General features: G+C 40.7%; 1 protein-coding gene across 8 annotated transcripts in view; it reads left to right on the plus strand.

Annotated features, from left to right (window-relative positions):
- Positions 1-1,079: 1,079 nt before the first annotated feature.
- WTAP (WT1 associated protein) overlaps positions 1,080-15,913 on the plus strand; it is a 28,491-nt gene continuing 13,657 nt past the window's right edge. For 2 of the 8 annotated variants that reach the window (XM_082306041.1, XM_082306047.1), the window contains exons 1-6: positions 1,081-1,314; positions 2,449-2,522; positions 5,238-5,275; positions 5,370-5,425; positions 10,147-10,205; positions 11,970-12,097. In XM_082306041.1, coding sequence (XP_082162167.1) covers positions 2,465-2,522; positions 5,238-5,275; positions 5,370-5,425; positions 10,147-10,205; positions 11,970-12,097 — 339 coding nt within the window. In that variant the 5' untranslated portion in view covers positions 1,081-1,314; positions 2,449-2,464. Of the gene's footprint in view, positions 1,315-2,448; positions 2,523-5,237; positions 5,276-5,369; positions 5,426-10,146; positions 10,206-11,969; positions 12,098-13,326; positions 13,378-13,546; positions 13,695-15,913 lie in introns of those variants that run through there. The other 6 variants (XR_014227581.1, XM_082306042.1, XM_082306046.1 and 3 more) reach the window with 6 other exon arrangements.

The raw sequence follows: 15,913 nt of genomic DNA on the forward strand, positions 1-15,913 counted from the left end.
ATGGGGACACGTACATTAGAATCTGTTCTGTAGCAAACACAGTCTTTGTACTACCAGTAACAGAGTCGGGCGAGCAGATTTCTAGAGCATCCTCAACAGTGATGTAGGGAGCAACCATCAACTCCGCCTGCACAACCCAGCTGACAGACTAATTTAGCCTACAGAAGCTTTATGACTTTGCTAGCAAGAGGGGAACGCATTTACTTGTCTCAATAACATAGCTTGAGAAATCAAGATGGTATAGAAGATAAATTTGATTTTAAAGTAGCAGCTCAGTGCTAGATTGCAACTAAGGACAAATAGTATGCTTTATTTTTCCCAAATGCTGAAACTTAAGTTTAATTTCTTTAGAAGCTGCTGGAACGTAACTACCTTTTCTTTCACTGTCAACTAATGACACTGACTCGCACCGATACCGCTGAGCTCGGTTTAACCGAGTGAAAACGGCCATTCCCCGACCTGGCAGACGGGCAGAGAGCCCCACAAGTCAGGCTGGGAACCCCGGCGCCCATCGTGCCCGTTATTAACTGCTGCTCGCAGTTCTCCTCTCTAGAGAAGCCATCCTTTCCGTCAGCCTTCCGAGAGGGCGCCAAGCGGGTTTCCCAGGCGCTCCCCCCGGGACTCCCCCCGGCGCTCCCCGTCAGCCGGTTTCACGGGCGAGGCCGCGGCGGAGGCGCAGGCTGGGGCGGGAGGAAGCGGCAGCGGCGCCTCCCGCCGGCAGAGGCCGCGCAGCGCCCGTATCCTTCCGCCCGCCCCAGGATGCCCCGCGTCCCGCCGCGCGCTCCCCCGCCCCGCCCCTCCCCTCCGTAACTGACGGGCTTGAAATCAACGTTCAAATAACCCCAGGACACCGTCGCGCCGGCAAGGCAGGGGCGCACCGACAGCGCCTATCCGGCGGGCGGGCGCCCCAGAAGCAGCCCCGCCAGCGGGCCGGGGTCCCCGCGCTCGGCCCCACCGCGCCACTGCGGCGCTTCCCGCCGCCCCACGCTGGCTGCGCGCGCAGCGCCCCGCCCCTCACGTGGGGGGCGGCCCGCGGGCGGGGCGGCCGGGCGCTCATTTCCTCCTTGGGCGCCATTTTGTAGCGCAGAGAATCCGCAAATAAAGAGCGGGCGGGAGCGGCGCGCGAGGGAGCCCGGGCGGGGGGGCGCGGCGGCGACCACCCCGGCTGCGGAGCGGCGGTCCCGGTGGAGCCGGTTGCGGGCGCAGAGGTGGCGGCAGGCGTGGGCGGTGGCGGCGCTTCGCCCTCGATGTGACGGGTGCGGCCCAGGCAGCTAGCGTGCTGGGAGAGCGAGGCCTCCGCACCGCGGGCGGGAGGTGAGTGGCCGCGCGAGCGCTCCTCCCCGCTGCCGAGCCCCCCCGCCCCCCTCCCCGGCGCCGCCGTCGTCCCCGCCGTCCCCCCGCGGGAGGTAGCGGGGCCGGCGGGAGGGACCGGGCACCTCGCGGTCCCGGGGCGCCAAAGCCCGGCGGCGGCTCCATCCCTCATCTCGAGCGGGGGGAGGAGCGGAAGCACTTAGAGCCATTTTGTGCGAGGCCCCGAGCCCGGCGCGGCCGCTCCGCGGGGATCCTCCTCCCCCAGCCTTCGGCCACCGCCGCCGCCCCCCCGGGCGCGGGAGGCGCGTTTCTCTCGTCCCGCGTTGAAGACGAGCGAGGGCGGCCCGGCGGGGCGGGCAGCGCCTGAGCGTGGCGGGGGGGCAGCGGGGTCTGTCAGGCGTCTGCGGCGAGCCGGCCGGTCGCGGCCTGCAGCTGCGCCTGGCCCGCCGCCGGCGGGGTCTCGGCGCAGGAGGCGGGGCTGCGCGGCGGGGCCTCGCCGTCTGTAGCGGGGTGGGTGGGCGCGGGAGCCGGCTTCGGACCGCGGTTGCTGAGGCGAGTGTGAAGTCTGCCCGGGCAGAGTGTTATTTTGAAGCTTTTTTTTCATATTCTGGGAGCCTGGAGCCTATGCCGGGGTTTTCCCTACGGAAGTCTTTTTCATATCGTTAAAATAACTGGCGGTTACTTCAGGTGTAACTAGTAAAGCAGCATACTTGATGTTATTCAATGACGTTGTTTCTTAGGGGTTTTTAATCCTTAAATCCCATGTTTTCTAAACATTGTAGTAAAAGGTGTACAGACTACTGGAGTTCCCAAAATTAAAATGCACTTTTCCCCGTTTCAGCTTTCTTTGTATTTGAAGTGCCATAGAAGCCTAAAACATGATGAGATTACATAAAAATTCTTTCAGTGCTCATGAGAATGTTATTTTAAGTATGGAATACGGTTTTATGTTGCTCATTGCCAGGAGCAGGTGTGCAGAAGGAGTGGCGTGTAGCAGCCATTGTTTTCCCAAAACATGAAAGTGCTTAGTTAGGATAGTACAGTTAAGCTGTTCATCATATAAATCACAAAATAGAATTGTGTTAATTCCAGTCAGTTATGCAGGAATGTTGTTTTTGTTGATTCTTTTTATTGTAGAAAATGGCACTTCATCATGCTCTTGCAAAATATTTCTGATCTGCGTAGGAGAGAGATCATCTTCTCTTTTAGAGGTGAGCCAAGTGATGAGAAGCATCTCTTGCTGCACAGTACTTGAAAAGTTACTGTCTTAAATTCAGAGAATGAACATTTCAATTGTAATATTATTGTCTGTAGCATATAACTTCATCTGTTAATGAACAGAAGGCAAAGGCACGTAACTGTGACAACTGAGATAGTCAGCCTGGTGCTCTTAATGTTTCTGAAAAACACTGAGCACAATGGTAGAAATATATAGCAGTAATAAATTTCTAAGATTTTGCTAAGTTACTGTAGGTGCCAAAAAAGCTGTTGCATGGGAGTGATGAGGTGAAATTCACACATACAGAAAGAGTGTGAGTGTTTATCAGTAGATGTGATCAACCTAGCTTTTCCAAAATAACATGCAGAATATTTTTAGCTAGTGTGGTGTCTCTTAGTGTACGGTTCTATCACTACAAGCGTAATAGGTGGCAGTAAGAGTAACTTCTGTAATGCCGTGGCCTGTAACCTCAGTCTTCAGCACTTCTGTGCTCATCCAAAAGCAAGAGATGGCTTTGTAAATGGTGGTGTGCTGGGCATAGAGGTTAGATTAGTGAGGTCTGGTGCTGCTATAGAGAACTGGGTACTGGAACCTTGCGTGAGGTCTGGAGATATGAGGTAGACCACCCTTGGATGGAGCATCAGCCTTTGATCTCTTTCAGTCATGATTGTGGCAGCAATCAAGTGTTTTTAATTGTTGTGCACAGGGTTCACAAGCCAAGTCTCTGGGGAAACTCACGGTATTTGTATGCTTCTGGTACTTGTCTGAGGAACATACAAATAATGACTTGACATCATCTGTGCACAATTTCATCAGTATTAGCTGTAGTTCTGTGGGACATCTGAAAAGCATGTTTCTCTTTGTCAAGGATTTAAATCTTGCTGAGACCGTTAAGACTACTTCCAAATACTGAAGGAGTTAAAAGATTCTAAAAATCTTTAGGAAAATTTATAATGGGAGAGGTGAGCAACCTAAATACAGGGGTCACAAGCATTCCCCCCTGTGATCTCAAGTTACTCTGTGTTATTTTGGATTATTTGAGTTGAGCACCGGCAGTTTTTATCTATAGCCTCTTCTGCTTGAATATACCTAAGGTATGTTTTTGGTAAAACGGTCTCAAATAAGGAGCTGCATCCAGAAGTTAAAGCACAATGCTTGAGTAACTTCTTTCGCGTGAGAGGGAAGGAGGAGGGGGTGGGGGGACTTCTTAGGCTAGGGAGGCACTTACGTGCCTGTGTGTTACTAAGACTAGGAACAGGAAGCTGCCTTTCATCAGTGAGATGCTTCTACTGAATGTTTTTGGAAACCTTTCAGTGGGTTCTGATGTCAGTTTTTATTTTATGAAGGGCTGGAAGTTGTTTTGCCTGTGCACTGTACTTAGTGTGGGGTTTCTTGTTTGTTTTTGGGAGGGGGGTGTGTTTTGGGGATTTTCTTGTTGGTGGTGTTTTGGTTTTTTTGTGGGTTTTTTTTGTTTGTTTTGGTGTGTGGTTTTTTTTTTTTACCAGGGCCTTGTTTGGTAGAGTGCTGTGTATTAATGGCTAGTGTAGGTTGAAGAGGCTGTACTCCATTTTGTGTGTATTTGTTTGTCTTATTGACAAACAATTTTAGGATTTGTTTGTCTTAGGATTTGGAAAAGTTAAATTAGTTCATTGGGTTTCCTTGTGAAAATACCTAAGGTAGTCTGTAAAAATCTTTTTGAGAAAATATTTTTTTAACTACTTAAGAGCATTGTTTTTGTGAAGTTAAGTGTTCACAACCAAGGAGTTGACACATGCTCTCCCTGGTATATATGCATTGCAGTGGTTTTACAGTGTTGTTGAATCTTAATATTATATGCAGCTTTTCTGTTGGAAAGCAAATTGCAAAGATTCATGTCTCTAGCAAACCTTGCGTTCATTGTTACTTGTATGCTTATAATCTTTGTGGACTCAATATTTTTGATGTAATCATAGTTGTAGAAAATATTATGTATTATCCTTTTGAGGTAAGGAAGCCTGTCCTGTAACTCAAGGAAGTGTGAATATTTAACCTAGCATAATGAAATCCTATTATGCTACATACGTGCAAGAGGAATTGAATTTGATGGTGTATCTAAGCCATTTATTTGACAACTTTTCGTAAAAACATTCACAAGGGTTTTAAACAGGAAGTATTAAGCAGTTATTTTATCAGAATCTTAAAAGTAAGAGAATAAGTACTTGGAAGAACATGCTATTTTGATATAACCCAAACATTAGTGGTAATGTTCACAAATGACTTAGTTTTGTTCCAAAGAGGTACTGAAGTAGCAGTATAAATTGCTTTCCTCAGACCCTCATTACCCTCTGCCTCGTAAAATACAATGTTAAATAGATGTAGGCACATATGAAATGTCAGTTTGATCTAAACATGGATAAAGTTGGCTGCTTTTGCTTAGTTAAATAGGAAGAATTGATTACTGATAGGCTTTTTAGAAATATAAAGAGTTTTGGTTAACTTCTAGAAAAAAATGCATCTGTTGACTTTGTATCTAGATTATGGCAGCAAGCTTGTCATAGTGTTGTCTTGTACTCTGGCTCTGCATTGTGTGGAACCAATATTTCAGTAGTCTAATATTGCAAATTTAAAAAAAAATAAGGCTAGAAGTACAAGTTCGTGACTTGTTTGGTATTTCGTGTATGCTAGTAACTACACTAAATAAAACTCCTTTTTTTCTCTCCCCCTTCAGAGTTCACAATGACGAATGAAGAACCTCTCCCAAAGAAGGTATGTTTAAAAATACTTGCGATTTCCCCTCCCGCCCCCCACCCCAAGTAGCCATGACAGCTTGATAAGTTGTGCTTTTCCTTTTGCTCCATAGGTTCGCCTTAGTGAAGCAGATTTTAAGGTTTTACCTAGAGACGAGCTCATCCTAAGGTAAAGTAAAAAGCAGCTTTTTCATTTCAACATTTTAGTGAACTTGTAATGGAAGATGAGTGACCTCCCTCTTCCATTGTTTTTAGCATCCTTGTTCTGAAAAACTATTTTATCCTTTTCATGATAGATCTCTTTTGTAAAGTTCTCATCTTGTCTCAAATATTTTTATATATAGTTTGGGGGGAAATACTTTTTCCAGAGACAAAATCACAAACAATATTTTGTAATACACAAGTAGGAGTTTTTTTTCTTCGCTTGTAACTTTAGAAGATATGGTTGCTTGCATTCCTTGCTAGATAGCAAGCTGTTTTTAAACATCAGAAAAATGTCAACTTCTTACTCCTATGATAAGTTTTAGGCTTTCTTAGTCCATGCAGTCGTCTTCTCAGCATGTTCAGATATTAACAGTAAAATATTGAAATGAAGTTTTTATTGCTAATAGAGCTTGCATAAAGAAGAGACTGGCCATCTTTTTCACCTTTTAGAAAGCTAAGTGTCACCATGGAAAAAATAGTGGGCAATCCTGTCACGCAGACCACATAGTTAAAGAAACTGACGCAAGCCAGTTGTCTGTATATACCTGAATTTCCTGATTTGTAAAGAAGGAGCTAACTAAACTAGGCATCTCTGGGTCATCTGTTTATCTGCTGGAGTAGTTTGTGTGTGCATTTTGGTACACTTTAGCTCTTGGCTTTTTGTAGGTTGTAAGTTACTAGCATTATTAGGGTCTCTCAAGTTAAATACTGCCATTTCGTAGAACAAAGACTAAACTGTGTAGAAACATGAGGATACAAGTGCAACACTTCATGTATATGATGAGCTACTCCTTCTTCTGGGCAAACTATCCTGCCAGCTACTTCTGGGGTGACAGTTCTTTCTAGGGGAGTCAACAGTCTGGCTCCATATGTTTAAAAGTGGTTTCTGGCTTCCTCTGAATATCTATAGTCTTTTGGGTAGTAAAGGATAATGTGTTTAAACAGTAGGAAAAAATGTTTCTTTCATGTTAAGTGGTTTAGGCCTTGTGTTAGCCTTCATAAAAATTCCATACCCATGATTATCTGCAGGAATAGTGAACTCCTAAGTCTGTAAAGCTATGCCCTTACTTCTAGCTACAAAATTCCTGTCAAAGTACCAAAGCATAGATTCTGTGCAACTTGCTTTCTAATTGACAGTGTGAAAACAAAAACAAGGCCTCCAATTGTAATCACTTTCTGTAACTTGTGCTAATTAGTTGCTACCATAGAAGAGATCCATTTCCAGCATATATTCAAGTGAGAATGTGATGGAATACACCCAAGGAGGTAGTGTAGCCTTTCAGTCCAGCCTTTTAGAAATTTCTGCTTGTCTCATTACTTGTTGCTGGGGCCTCTTCTCCTTCATCTTTCTCCTCCTGTTTTTAATGCAGTACCTACTTAGTTTGACTGCATAGGAGCTTCTGTGAAGAAAGAGGAGCCAGGAACACAGTGACAAAGCACTCTGTGGGTCATAGCTAAAAATCTGACCAGTATTGCCCTGATCCTTTAGCCTGGTGTTAGTCTGTAAAATGTTGAAGCACCCTGATTTACACAAGCAGTTCTTAGGAAATACAGTGCTTTTACTGAACCTCAGTTGTACAGTGTAAGACCAAAATTGTGCATCTGGAAATACTGCCCTTTTATTGTTCAGGTAAAAACAGATTTTCTGTGAGAATTGTTCATTTAGAGAATGGTGTTACAGACTCAAACACCACTCATGTAGTCATTTGAGACCTAGGAATACAGTTTTATACCTGGCCTGTTTGATCATAGTATCATCTGATCTTCTCTACAAGTGTAGATAAAATAAACGGAGAAGAAGGGGTAAGAAGACAGGAGTTACTGTTCAGAGTTGGAGCACTAAAAATACTGTCACTGATCTTCAGCATCTTCATTTTTTTAAAATACTTTATTCTGTGATAGTTCCTTATTTTCCTTTTTGTTTTCTTTTGCGTAACTTCAGAAGCTACAACTTTAAATTTAGCTTTTCAAAGATCAGAATTCTACTTTAATTCCCTCTGTTTACTGTGCTACTGTTGTAAACAAGGGAAAATGATTAGAGTGAAATAAGATGGAAAGACACTATTTAGGAAGATAGTTTATTAAAGGCAGTGAACAACAAAAGTTACTACAAGAGAAGACTTAACTTAGAAATTATAAGAGATGTTTAAAGTCTGAAGTCAGTTAATAGGCACTTAAGTGAAAACTAAATTATCAGGGCCATTACAAGACTCTCTAAAATACCTAAAACTAGTAAATATATATAAAAGCTTTGTTTTTCTTCCTTTAACTTGGTTTCATGAATGTTCTTGAGAAACTGTTTTGATATATTTGGTAAATATTTTGACATGTTAGTCCTCAGGATTACTGAGATCACTACAAAAATATATATCATCAGATGAAGAATCACAACTACAAGTTTGATTGAAAAGGAATCAGTCCCCTTTCACTAAGGACCTACCAATATTTTTGCTTATTTTCCTGAGCCGAAGTTATTTATAAGAATGGTCTACTTCATTAATGTGAATGTTATTAAACTTTCATTATTTCACTTTTTGTTTTCATGCTTTTAGTCTATTTGATTGTCTGTTTTCATGATCTTTATTTTTTAAATCTAACTGCATGAAATAAGCCTGCTTCTGATTTTTGTCTCTATAGTTGCTAGCTTTCTGGTTTGCCTGAAGTGAGGTGAAAACAGGATCAATTGCTAGAAGAGAAAATTGTTTCTGAGATCTCCTATAGTTGTAGCAAAATTGAGATAGTGCGTGTTGTGAAATTAAAGCTACTGTGATAGAAAAAGGTCAAGTTTTAATATTGATGGCTTGATTGTTGAAGAGTTCTCTCTGAGTATGTCAGTGTGGTGATCACAAGTTTATTCTGTACAGTTTTGTAAACTTGCTTGAAGATGAACCGGAACAGTCTTTGCCAGGTTTTTGACAAAACGTTATGTCTGAAGAGTCATGTTTCTGGAAGAGTTGGCAGGCATGTGACTTGAAAAGTCCATGACATGGCCTAGTGCACTCTGGGTTTTCTTTTCAAGGAATTCAGTTCCTGCTTAAACAGTAGCAACTGTTGAGAAGTGACTTGGAGGTATTTTCTCTGATGTTCTTGGTAGACCACAGGCTACATGGTATTTTGTTTTCCGGTGGCGGTCTGTCATGTCTACTTAACTTGTGTTTCAGGTCTTCATTTCACTTGCTCTTTGTATAGCTCCTATTATCAGGGGGATAGTGGTGGTGTCACGATTTTGACAGAAGTACTGTTTTCAGACTGTGAGATGTAACTTAGAAGTCAAGTAATCCTACAGCTGTATTTGAAGACCAACTCTTTTATTTCATGTATTTTTTTTCATGTAAAAATTACGTTCGTTCTTTCTGGGTTTGCTGTTTAGCAGACTGTTTCAGTTTTACTTTTGGGGTGTTGAAATCTCCTGAACTAACACAGAACTTCTAGTTGTCAAACAGTGAAACTTTTTTTTTGAACAATGTTCTTTTTAGAGCAGAGAGATAAGTTTAAAGGTTAAGTGGGAATCTAACTACTCTCTTCTGCAGAGCTTAAGAAAGTTAATTCATGCTGATTTCACGTTCAGCTGAAGAGATGCAAAATTTTGTTGCTGCTATGAGGAAGACATCTTGTGCTTTTGCTTTTCCCAGTGATGTGATAGCACTTGCTGTTACAGATCTGATGCGTTTTAGACCCTTTAACAAGCTGTTTGAATTCACTAAATGGTCAAAATGATGAGAGTTAGATTTTATAGTTTTGACTGAGGTAGTGGTGTTGTAGGTTAGGGAGTTAGAATAGAGCAGTTATGTTGAGTGGCATAAAATAGGTGGCAGGGAGAAAGGGTGGTTGGGAGGAGGGAACAGAAACCTTCCCCTTCTGTAGTGGTAAGCTATTAGATGAATTTGTTTCACAATGTGGAATTGTACCATTGTGAGGAAGACACCTAGTTAGAAGTGAAGAACTTCTTCAAAAAACAAACAAACAAAAACCCCCAAACATCATCCTGTGAATTTTGTTGGTAAGGCATGTCATGCTAAGCTTTACTGCAGACTTTATTTGCTACTGATTTGATGGTTTGTATCAAATGCAATGCTGTTTTTAAGTGTGAGGTTTTTCTTTCTGTAAATTGCTTAAATAACATGCCTTCAAAGAGTTATTAAACTGTCTGGCTTCTGGTTGATTAATATAATCAGAGTATGGTCTATGTTTGAATGAGCTGGTATAACTATTAATCTAGACTGCGAATTCTGGTGTATTGTGATACACTTCTGCTTGTTGTCTTGTTCACTTGGTAACAGACTTAATGTTGTCTTTGTATTATGGTTTCTGTTACAGAAATTTGTTTGAATTGTTCTGCTTTCAGAATGAGATGTATCTTAGGTACTTTATACAGATAACTAAATAATAGGTGCTTGATTCCGATGTTTGTCCAACATGTTACAGTAAGTTTTAAGATGTCAATTTTAAGTGTTGTAACGCACAGCTACCTTTTTATCCTTTTGAGATGCAAAGTGGATTTAACTATTTCCATGATTAAAACCCCCGTATTTAAAACTGGAATTAACTTTTATCCAAGTGTGTAATTCCCTCTTGACATTTTCTGATTATGGTATAAATGTATACTCTGGAAGTTTAGGAGTGAGATGCCTTGATTTAATAAACTGAGCTTCAGAAAATTCTTTTCTCTCTTCATCTCTGCAATAGGTGGAAACAGTATGAAGCATACGTGCAAGCTCTGGAGGGCAAGTACACAGACCTTAATTGTAAGTTAGCCAAGTTTCAAAATGGTATGAGTTACCTGAATGTTTATATAAAGCAGAATGTTCAAGTAATGTCTGTGCTTTCTAAAACTGTTAGAAATAAGAGATAATAATCTATATGTCAGTTATTTGTCAGGAAAAAAGTCCCTGTTTTTTCTAATGTAAGTTTTCAGTCTTTGCCAACTTTCTCAGCCACTTGTTTTCCTTTGCAGATCTTACACAGTTTCTAAAAAATCTATTTTTGCATGTGTAGGACCATCTGTACCTGGGGGGGGGGGCAGTCTCAAAACATAATCCCAGAAATAGGTGTATTTTCATGACTTTTCCATTAGAAAGAAAACATTATTCTCTACCAGAATATTCCGTGAATGTTTGTGGCTTCGGTAATCTTACAGGATTGTAAACCACATGGGAGGGGGAATAGTTTGTAGAGGTAAAGGTCTAAAATGAGTCCCCAAGTAATGTTTGATCTGATTAGGCAAATTAACTATTGGAACGTCAACTTGCGTGGTCTTTAAAATTTGGTCTGTGCTTCAGTCTTTCAAAAGAGAATATAGGAAAAACATCCTACTCTCAGGTGAGAAAAGCTGGATACATTCTGGAAGTGACTGAATCACCAATCCTAAGCCACATTTTAAAATTGTGTTGGCAGCTCTTTCCAGTTTTCCACTCACCTTTTAAGTCTAAATACTTAAAGACCTACTGCCACGGAGTTTGAAGGGCTTTTTTCTGTCAGTCCGAATGGATGTCCTCTCTCTTTTCTCTGTTGTTACATCCCTCTTCTACTGCCACCCTGTAATGTCTGAGTTTTGGAGAGACTAAAATATAGCAAATGTAACCAGTTGATTTAATTCTAATCTCGAAACTGTCCTAACATAGATAAATAAGTAGTTCTAAGGTTCCCAGTTTCTCAGTTTTGGAAAATCTGGTACAGGTTGTAGTAATCAGTATTACTGAATTATCTGCAAGGAATTATTTAGAACTAATTGTCCTGAAGCAACTTGTGATATTCTTAGTTTACATTTACAGGCAATCATTCTCAAGTAATTAGAAAAAATAAAAATCTTAATAATTCCAACTTTCCATCATTCTATACATGACAAGTAGCAGAGTGAATGTATACTGTTTGTATCAGGCTGCTTGCACGTGTTCCAGTTCGAGTAATTTGGAAATGTGCTGTGCTGCTTTCTCCCATATTTCATATATAAACTTGCATAAACATTCATGGATCAGAAGAATTCTTCTAGTTGCGACTGAACTGCCATTTTTGAAGTTCTCTGATGTCTTACTTGTTTACTCATGGAGTGTTGAGACCAGTTTGAGGATTGACCACAAATGGCACTGTTCTACAGACTGCGGATTGTCTTTTGCCAGTGTAGACTTCCCTCCCTCCTTCACCCTGGCCTCAACATTTCTTATAGATAGCAGGACAGTTCCAACTTCCCAAGTTCCAGGCTGCAAGTTGTTATAGTAGTTGGTTAAGCAAGCAATTTAAAAGTTATTTCCTATATAAACATGGAAACATTTTCAGAAGTTTAGTAAGTCTTACATAAGGATCAGAAGGAGATATTTAAAATCAACTGTTGTCAAGCTTTTCTAATAATGCTATTTTGATTTTTCTTATTTATGTTTATTTTAGTTGTGCTTATTTATTTAGCTCTTTTACTGTTTATGAATTTGGTTTTCAGATTCTTTTAGCTGTCCTTAAAAACTGTTCATGAAAGGATGCTATAAAACGTGCTTTTTGTGTTTTATTACTTGTATTAGCTAATGATGTGACGGGATTGAGAGAATCTGAAGAGAAGTTGAAACAGCAACAGCAAGAGTCTGCCCGAAGAGAAAATATTCTGGTGATGAGGCTGGCAACTAAGGAACAGGAGATGCAAGAGTGTACTGTAAGTATTTAGAGAGGACAAGCGTTTTCAGACTGTTATAGGAATATCGGCTTTTGAGTCAGTACCCATGTGCTATGTTTTTCATATATCTACAGCATCCATTTTCTGTGCTTAAAGAAGTGGCAGGGCACTTAAACTTTCACTGCATTAGTAAAGATAATTTCTTAAGAGATTTGCTTTTTTAATATTAGTTATTTCAGTTGATTTTCAGCAGCAGTTGTGCTTGGAAGGACTTTTGCTTCAGAACCAAGCTAATGCTTGCATGAGCCGTGCTTACTTTCTTCTAGCATTTATCAACTGTGCGTATTTACCAAAAATGCTACTTCTGACTGTCATTGGGTGCAGGAACAAATTGAAACGTAAGGATAAGATTGAGTTTACTGGGTTTCATTTAGGAGGTTTTAGGCTGATGTTTATGTTGGATTTGGATAACAAAGTATTTGTAAGCTTCTGCATCCATTTGGCTAGGTAGGGGAAAGAGCTACTGACTTTTTCAGATGGAGTTCTTTTGAAATTTGGCAGATCTATTTCTTGGTGTTTCTAATGTTCTTTGTACTGAATACCTTTGTTGTTGTTGTTTCTGTTTCTCCTTTATTTCTGTGGGTTTTCTTCTGTGTTTAGTTTTGGTTTCTTGAAACTATCTTCTGCCACTTTTGGACTTTTGATCTTTTTTGATTACTTTCTTAACATAATTTTCACCTACTGCTTCAATTTGTTGTTCCTGAGCGAAGATTGTCAAAAGCTTCTTATTGCTAATTTGTGTAACATACTCCTGAGAGCTTCTTTTATGAAAAATACAAGCTCTGTGCAAAATTAATAACTAGTATTGTAGCTTTCCTCTGTTAATTTTCTTTTAGCCTTCCTTTCTTTTTTCCTGTAGGTTTTCAGAGCTGTCAGGTATAGTAGTGTGATGCCTAACGATGTACACATTATTTTCACTGCTCTTAAGACCTTAAGATGACTTTAGTTTGTAGTAAGCACTGGTATGAAAATCAAAAATGAGGGGGTAAAGCTTACTTTGCAGTGGCAGAAAATGAATCACAGAGTCGCTGAGGTTGGAAGGGACTGTGCACAGTTGGGTTTTGAGGGTCTCCTAGAATGGAGACTCCAAAACCTCTCTGGGTGACCTGTGCCAGTGTTCAACCACCCTCGCAGCAAAGAGCATTTTCTTGGGTTTAAATGGAATTCCCTGTGTTTCAATTTGTGCCCATTGCCTTCTGTGCTTTCAGCGGGCACCACTGAGAAGAGCCTGGCTCCGCCTTCTTTACTCCCCCCATCAGGTATTTATGCACACTGATAAGATCCCCCTGTGCTTTCTCTTCTCCAGGCTGGGCAGCCCTAGGGCTCTCAGCCTCTGCTTGTATGTCAGATGCTCCAACCCCTTACTCATCTTCATGGCCCTTTGTTGGCCTCACCCTAATATGTCCGTGTCTCTCTTGTACTGGGGAGCCCAGAACTGGACCCAGTACTCCAGATGTCTCACCAGTGCCGAGTGGAGAGGAAGGATCACCTCCCTCGACCTGTTGGCAGCACTCCTCCTAATGCAGCCCAGGATGCTAATGAAGTTCTGGTACTATACCGCAACACTTGCCTAGTAGTAAGATACTATATTGATCCTGCTTCTCTTCTTAGTTTTGCTGATGAATTTGCTGTGAGGAACAGCAGTAATAAGAGCTTTTTTCTTTTGAACTTCTGAGCATATAGCTGAAACAATAAATATTAAAAAAATAAAAAAGAAATCTAAGTTTTTCACCAAAACCAAGTTTGTGTGTACTGTTTTCACCTTTCTTCCTCCCTATTTCTAAAAGAATGAGTTAGACAAAAATTTCAGGCATTTAAGACTGAATTTTGACACGATCATGAAGACTATAGGATTTTTGGCTGCACTTCATTATAGATGTTTATAACTGTGTTTAGAAGAACCTCTGAAGAGCTTTTATGAATTTCAGTGTACTTTAAAAAAAAAAAAAAAAGAGGGGGGGAACCCCAGCCCACCAAAAAGAAAAATAAAAACAAAACCCAAACATACGTCCCCCCAGGTGGCTTGTATTTTTCCAGATATTGACATGTGAATAACATCAAGGATGTAACCTCCTCCATAATGCATGGAGGTAGGAGGATGCATCCATGAAGAAGCAGGGTGAAAGCTCTAATGGAGACATTGGCACCTTAAAGTGTTTCCAAGTTTAAATACATGTAGTTTCAAGAAGTTCTGGAGGACTAAGTGGCTTTGTAGTATTAATACTATTTTTTCTGTAAAGTAACAGTAGCAAAATAAATCATGTTTGACGAGATGTAAAGCTAAGCTATAGATGCAAAGCTAAGCTATAGGTTGCTAAATCATTTCATAAATGAACAAAAAGTATTCACCATATGATAAGTTATTTGACATGTCTAATTTTTAGTCTGTAAAATAACTTTTCTTTATTTTAAGCATAGTTAACCATGTTTTATAATCCGGATTTACATGTAAAATATACCAGTGACAGTTATTTATGAGACTTCAGTGTTTCCTGGCACACCTTAATTAGAAGGACTGAGCATCTATGGTGTCAAGTTTCTTAAACTACAGATGAATATTTACCATATAATACTTATTGTTCATATTACTCTTACTGTATTTTTGGCACATTTTTTTATACTATAGAAACTTATCACATTCCAGTCTTTCAAATGTAAATGGATAAAAACTTAAAAATACTATACCATGTTCAAATGGTAGTAGTTGACGAAGACATACATGAGTTTTCTGATTACTGATGTGTAAAACACTTTGCTAGTTAAAATATACTAGCTCTGCTTTAAAATAAGGTGTGATAGACTTAGTTGCTGTTTTAATTTGTACCCTTTTTTTAAAAAGATAAAACACAACAAAAGCTACTTTAGTTTTATAAAAGTCACCAGTCACTGTTTTGAAAATATAGGTGTGCATGTCAGAGTAGCAGTAGCAGAATCATTGTCCTGCTTCTGTTTCAGTACTCTCTTTGAAGAAACAAGATGGTACTTGAGCAGGTAGCTCCATTCTCTCATGCTCTGTGCCAAGTCTAGCAGCAGAATATATGGGTTTTGTCTGAGCTAGGAGCTTACTGAGTGACTGGTGTTGCAAACTTACTCTGCATAGTTTAGGGTGACTAATTAAAGGGCTAGACTGAAGTTTAGGTGTTCAATATCTCATGTGCCCCATTGCCAGCAGCAGCCTTGAGCTACCTTCCCCCTAGCAGGAGCAACCCCCTAGAAGAGGTTGCTGCTGTTCGGGGAGTGCAGGTGAGGTATATTGGTTATTGTTTCTACATAAAGCTTTATTTGTGGCAGCGGTGGTGATGAAGTTATTGCTACTTCAGGGAGAGGCCTTAACCCCCTCCCAAGCTACTGCACAGCTACTGGTGGTCAGTAAGCAGACAGGCATTTGGAAATATTTGCTGCTCAAATAGGTTTTCCATGGAACAGATAACAATGAGTGGAAGCTTCCTGTGGTTGCAGTTGGAGTATAGTACCTAGATAGTCATTACTCTTAATAACCTACTTGTGGTTTAGGTGACAGCTCTGTTGTGTTTAGTTTCTTCTTCGTTATGCAGTTTCTTCCCCCCTACTTCTTCCTTGTAAGAAGGTTATATAGTTGTACTTATTTAGATTGCTTACATTTTCTGTTAAGCACCTGTATTGTGTTTTGCTAAATTCTTCATGTCAGAGGGTCTGTTCTTCGTTGATGTCTTTGGACAGCTTCAGCTGAAAGGATTCAGCTGTTTCCAAGAACACGTGATAAGCAGAGGGGTTGAAAATGTTGTTGTGTGCCTTAAAAAAAAAACAAATCCACCC

Source organism: Platalea leucorodia (assembly GCF_965183815.1).
Source record: "Platalea leucorodia genome assembly, chromosome: 3".
Classification (NCBI taxonomy): Eukaryota; Metazoa; Chordata; class Aves; order Pelecaniformes; family Threskiornithidae; genus Platalea; species Platalea leucorodia.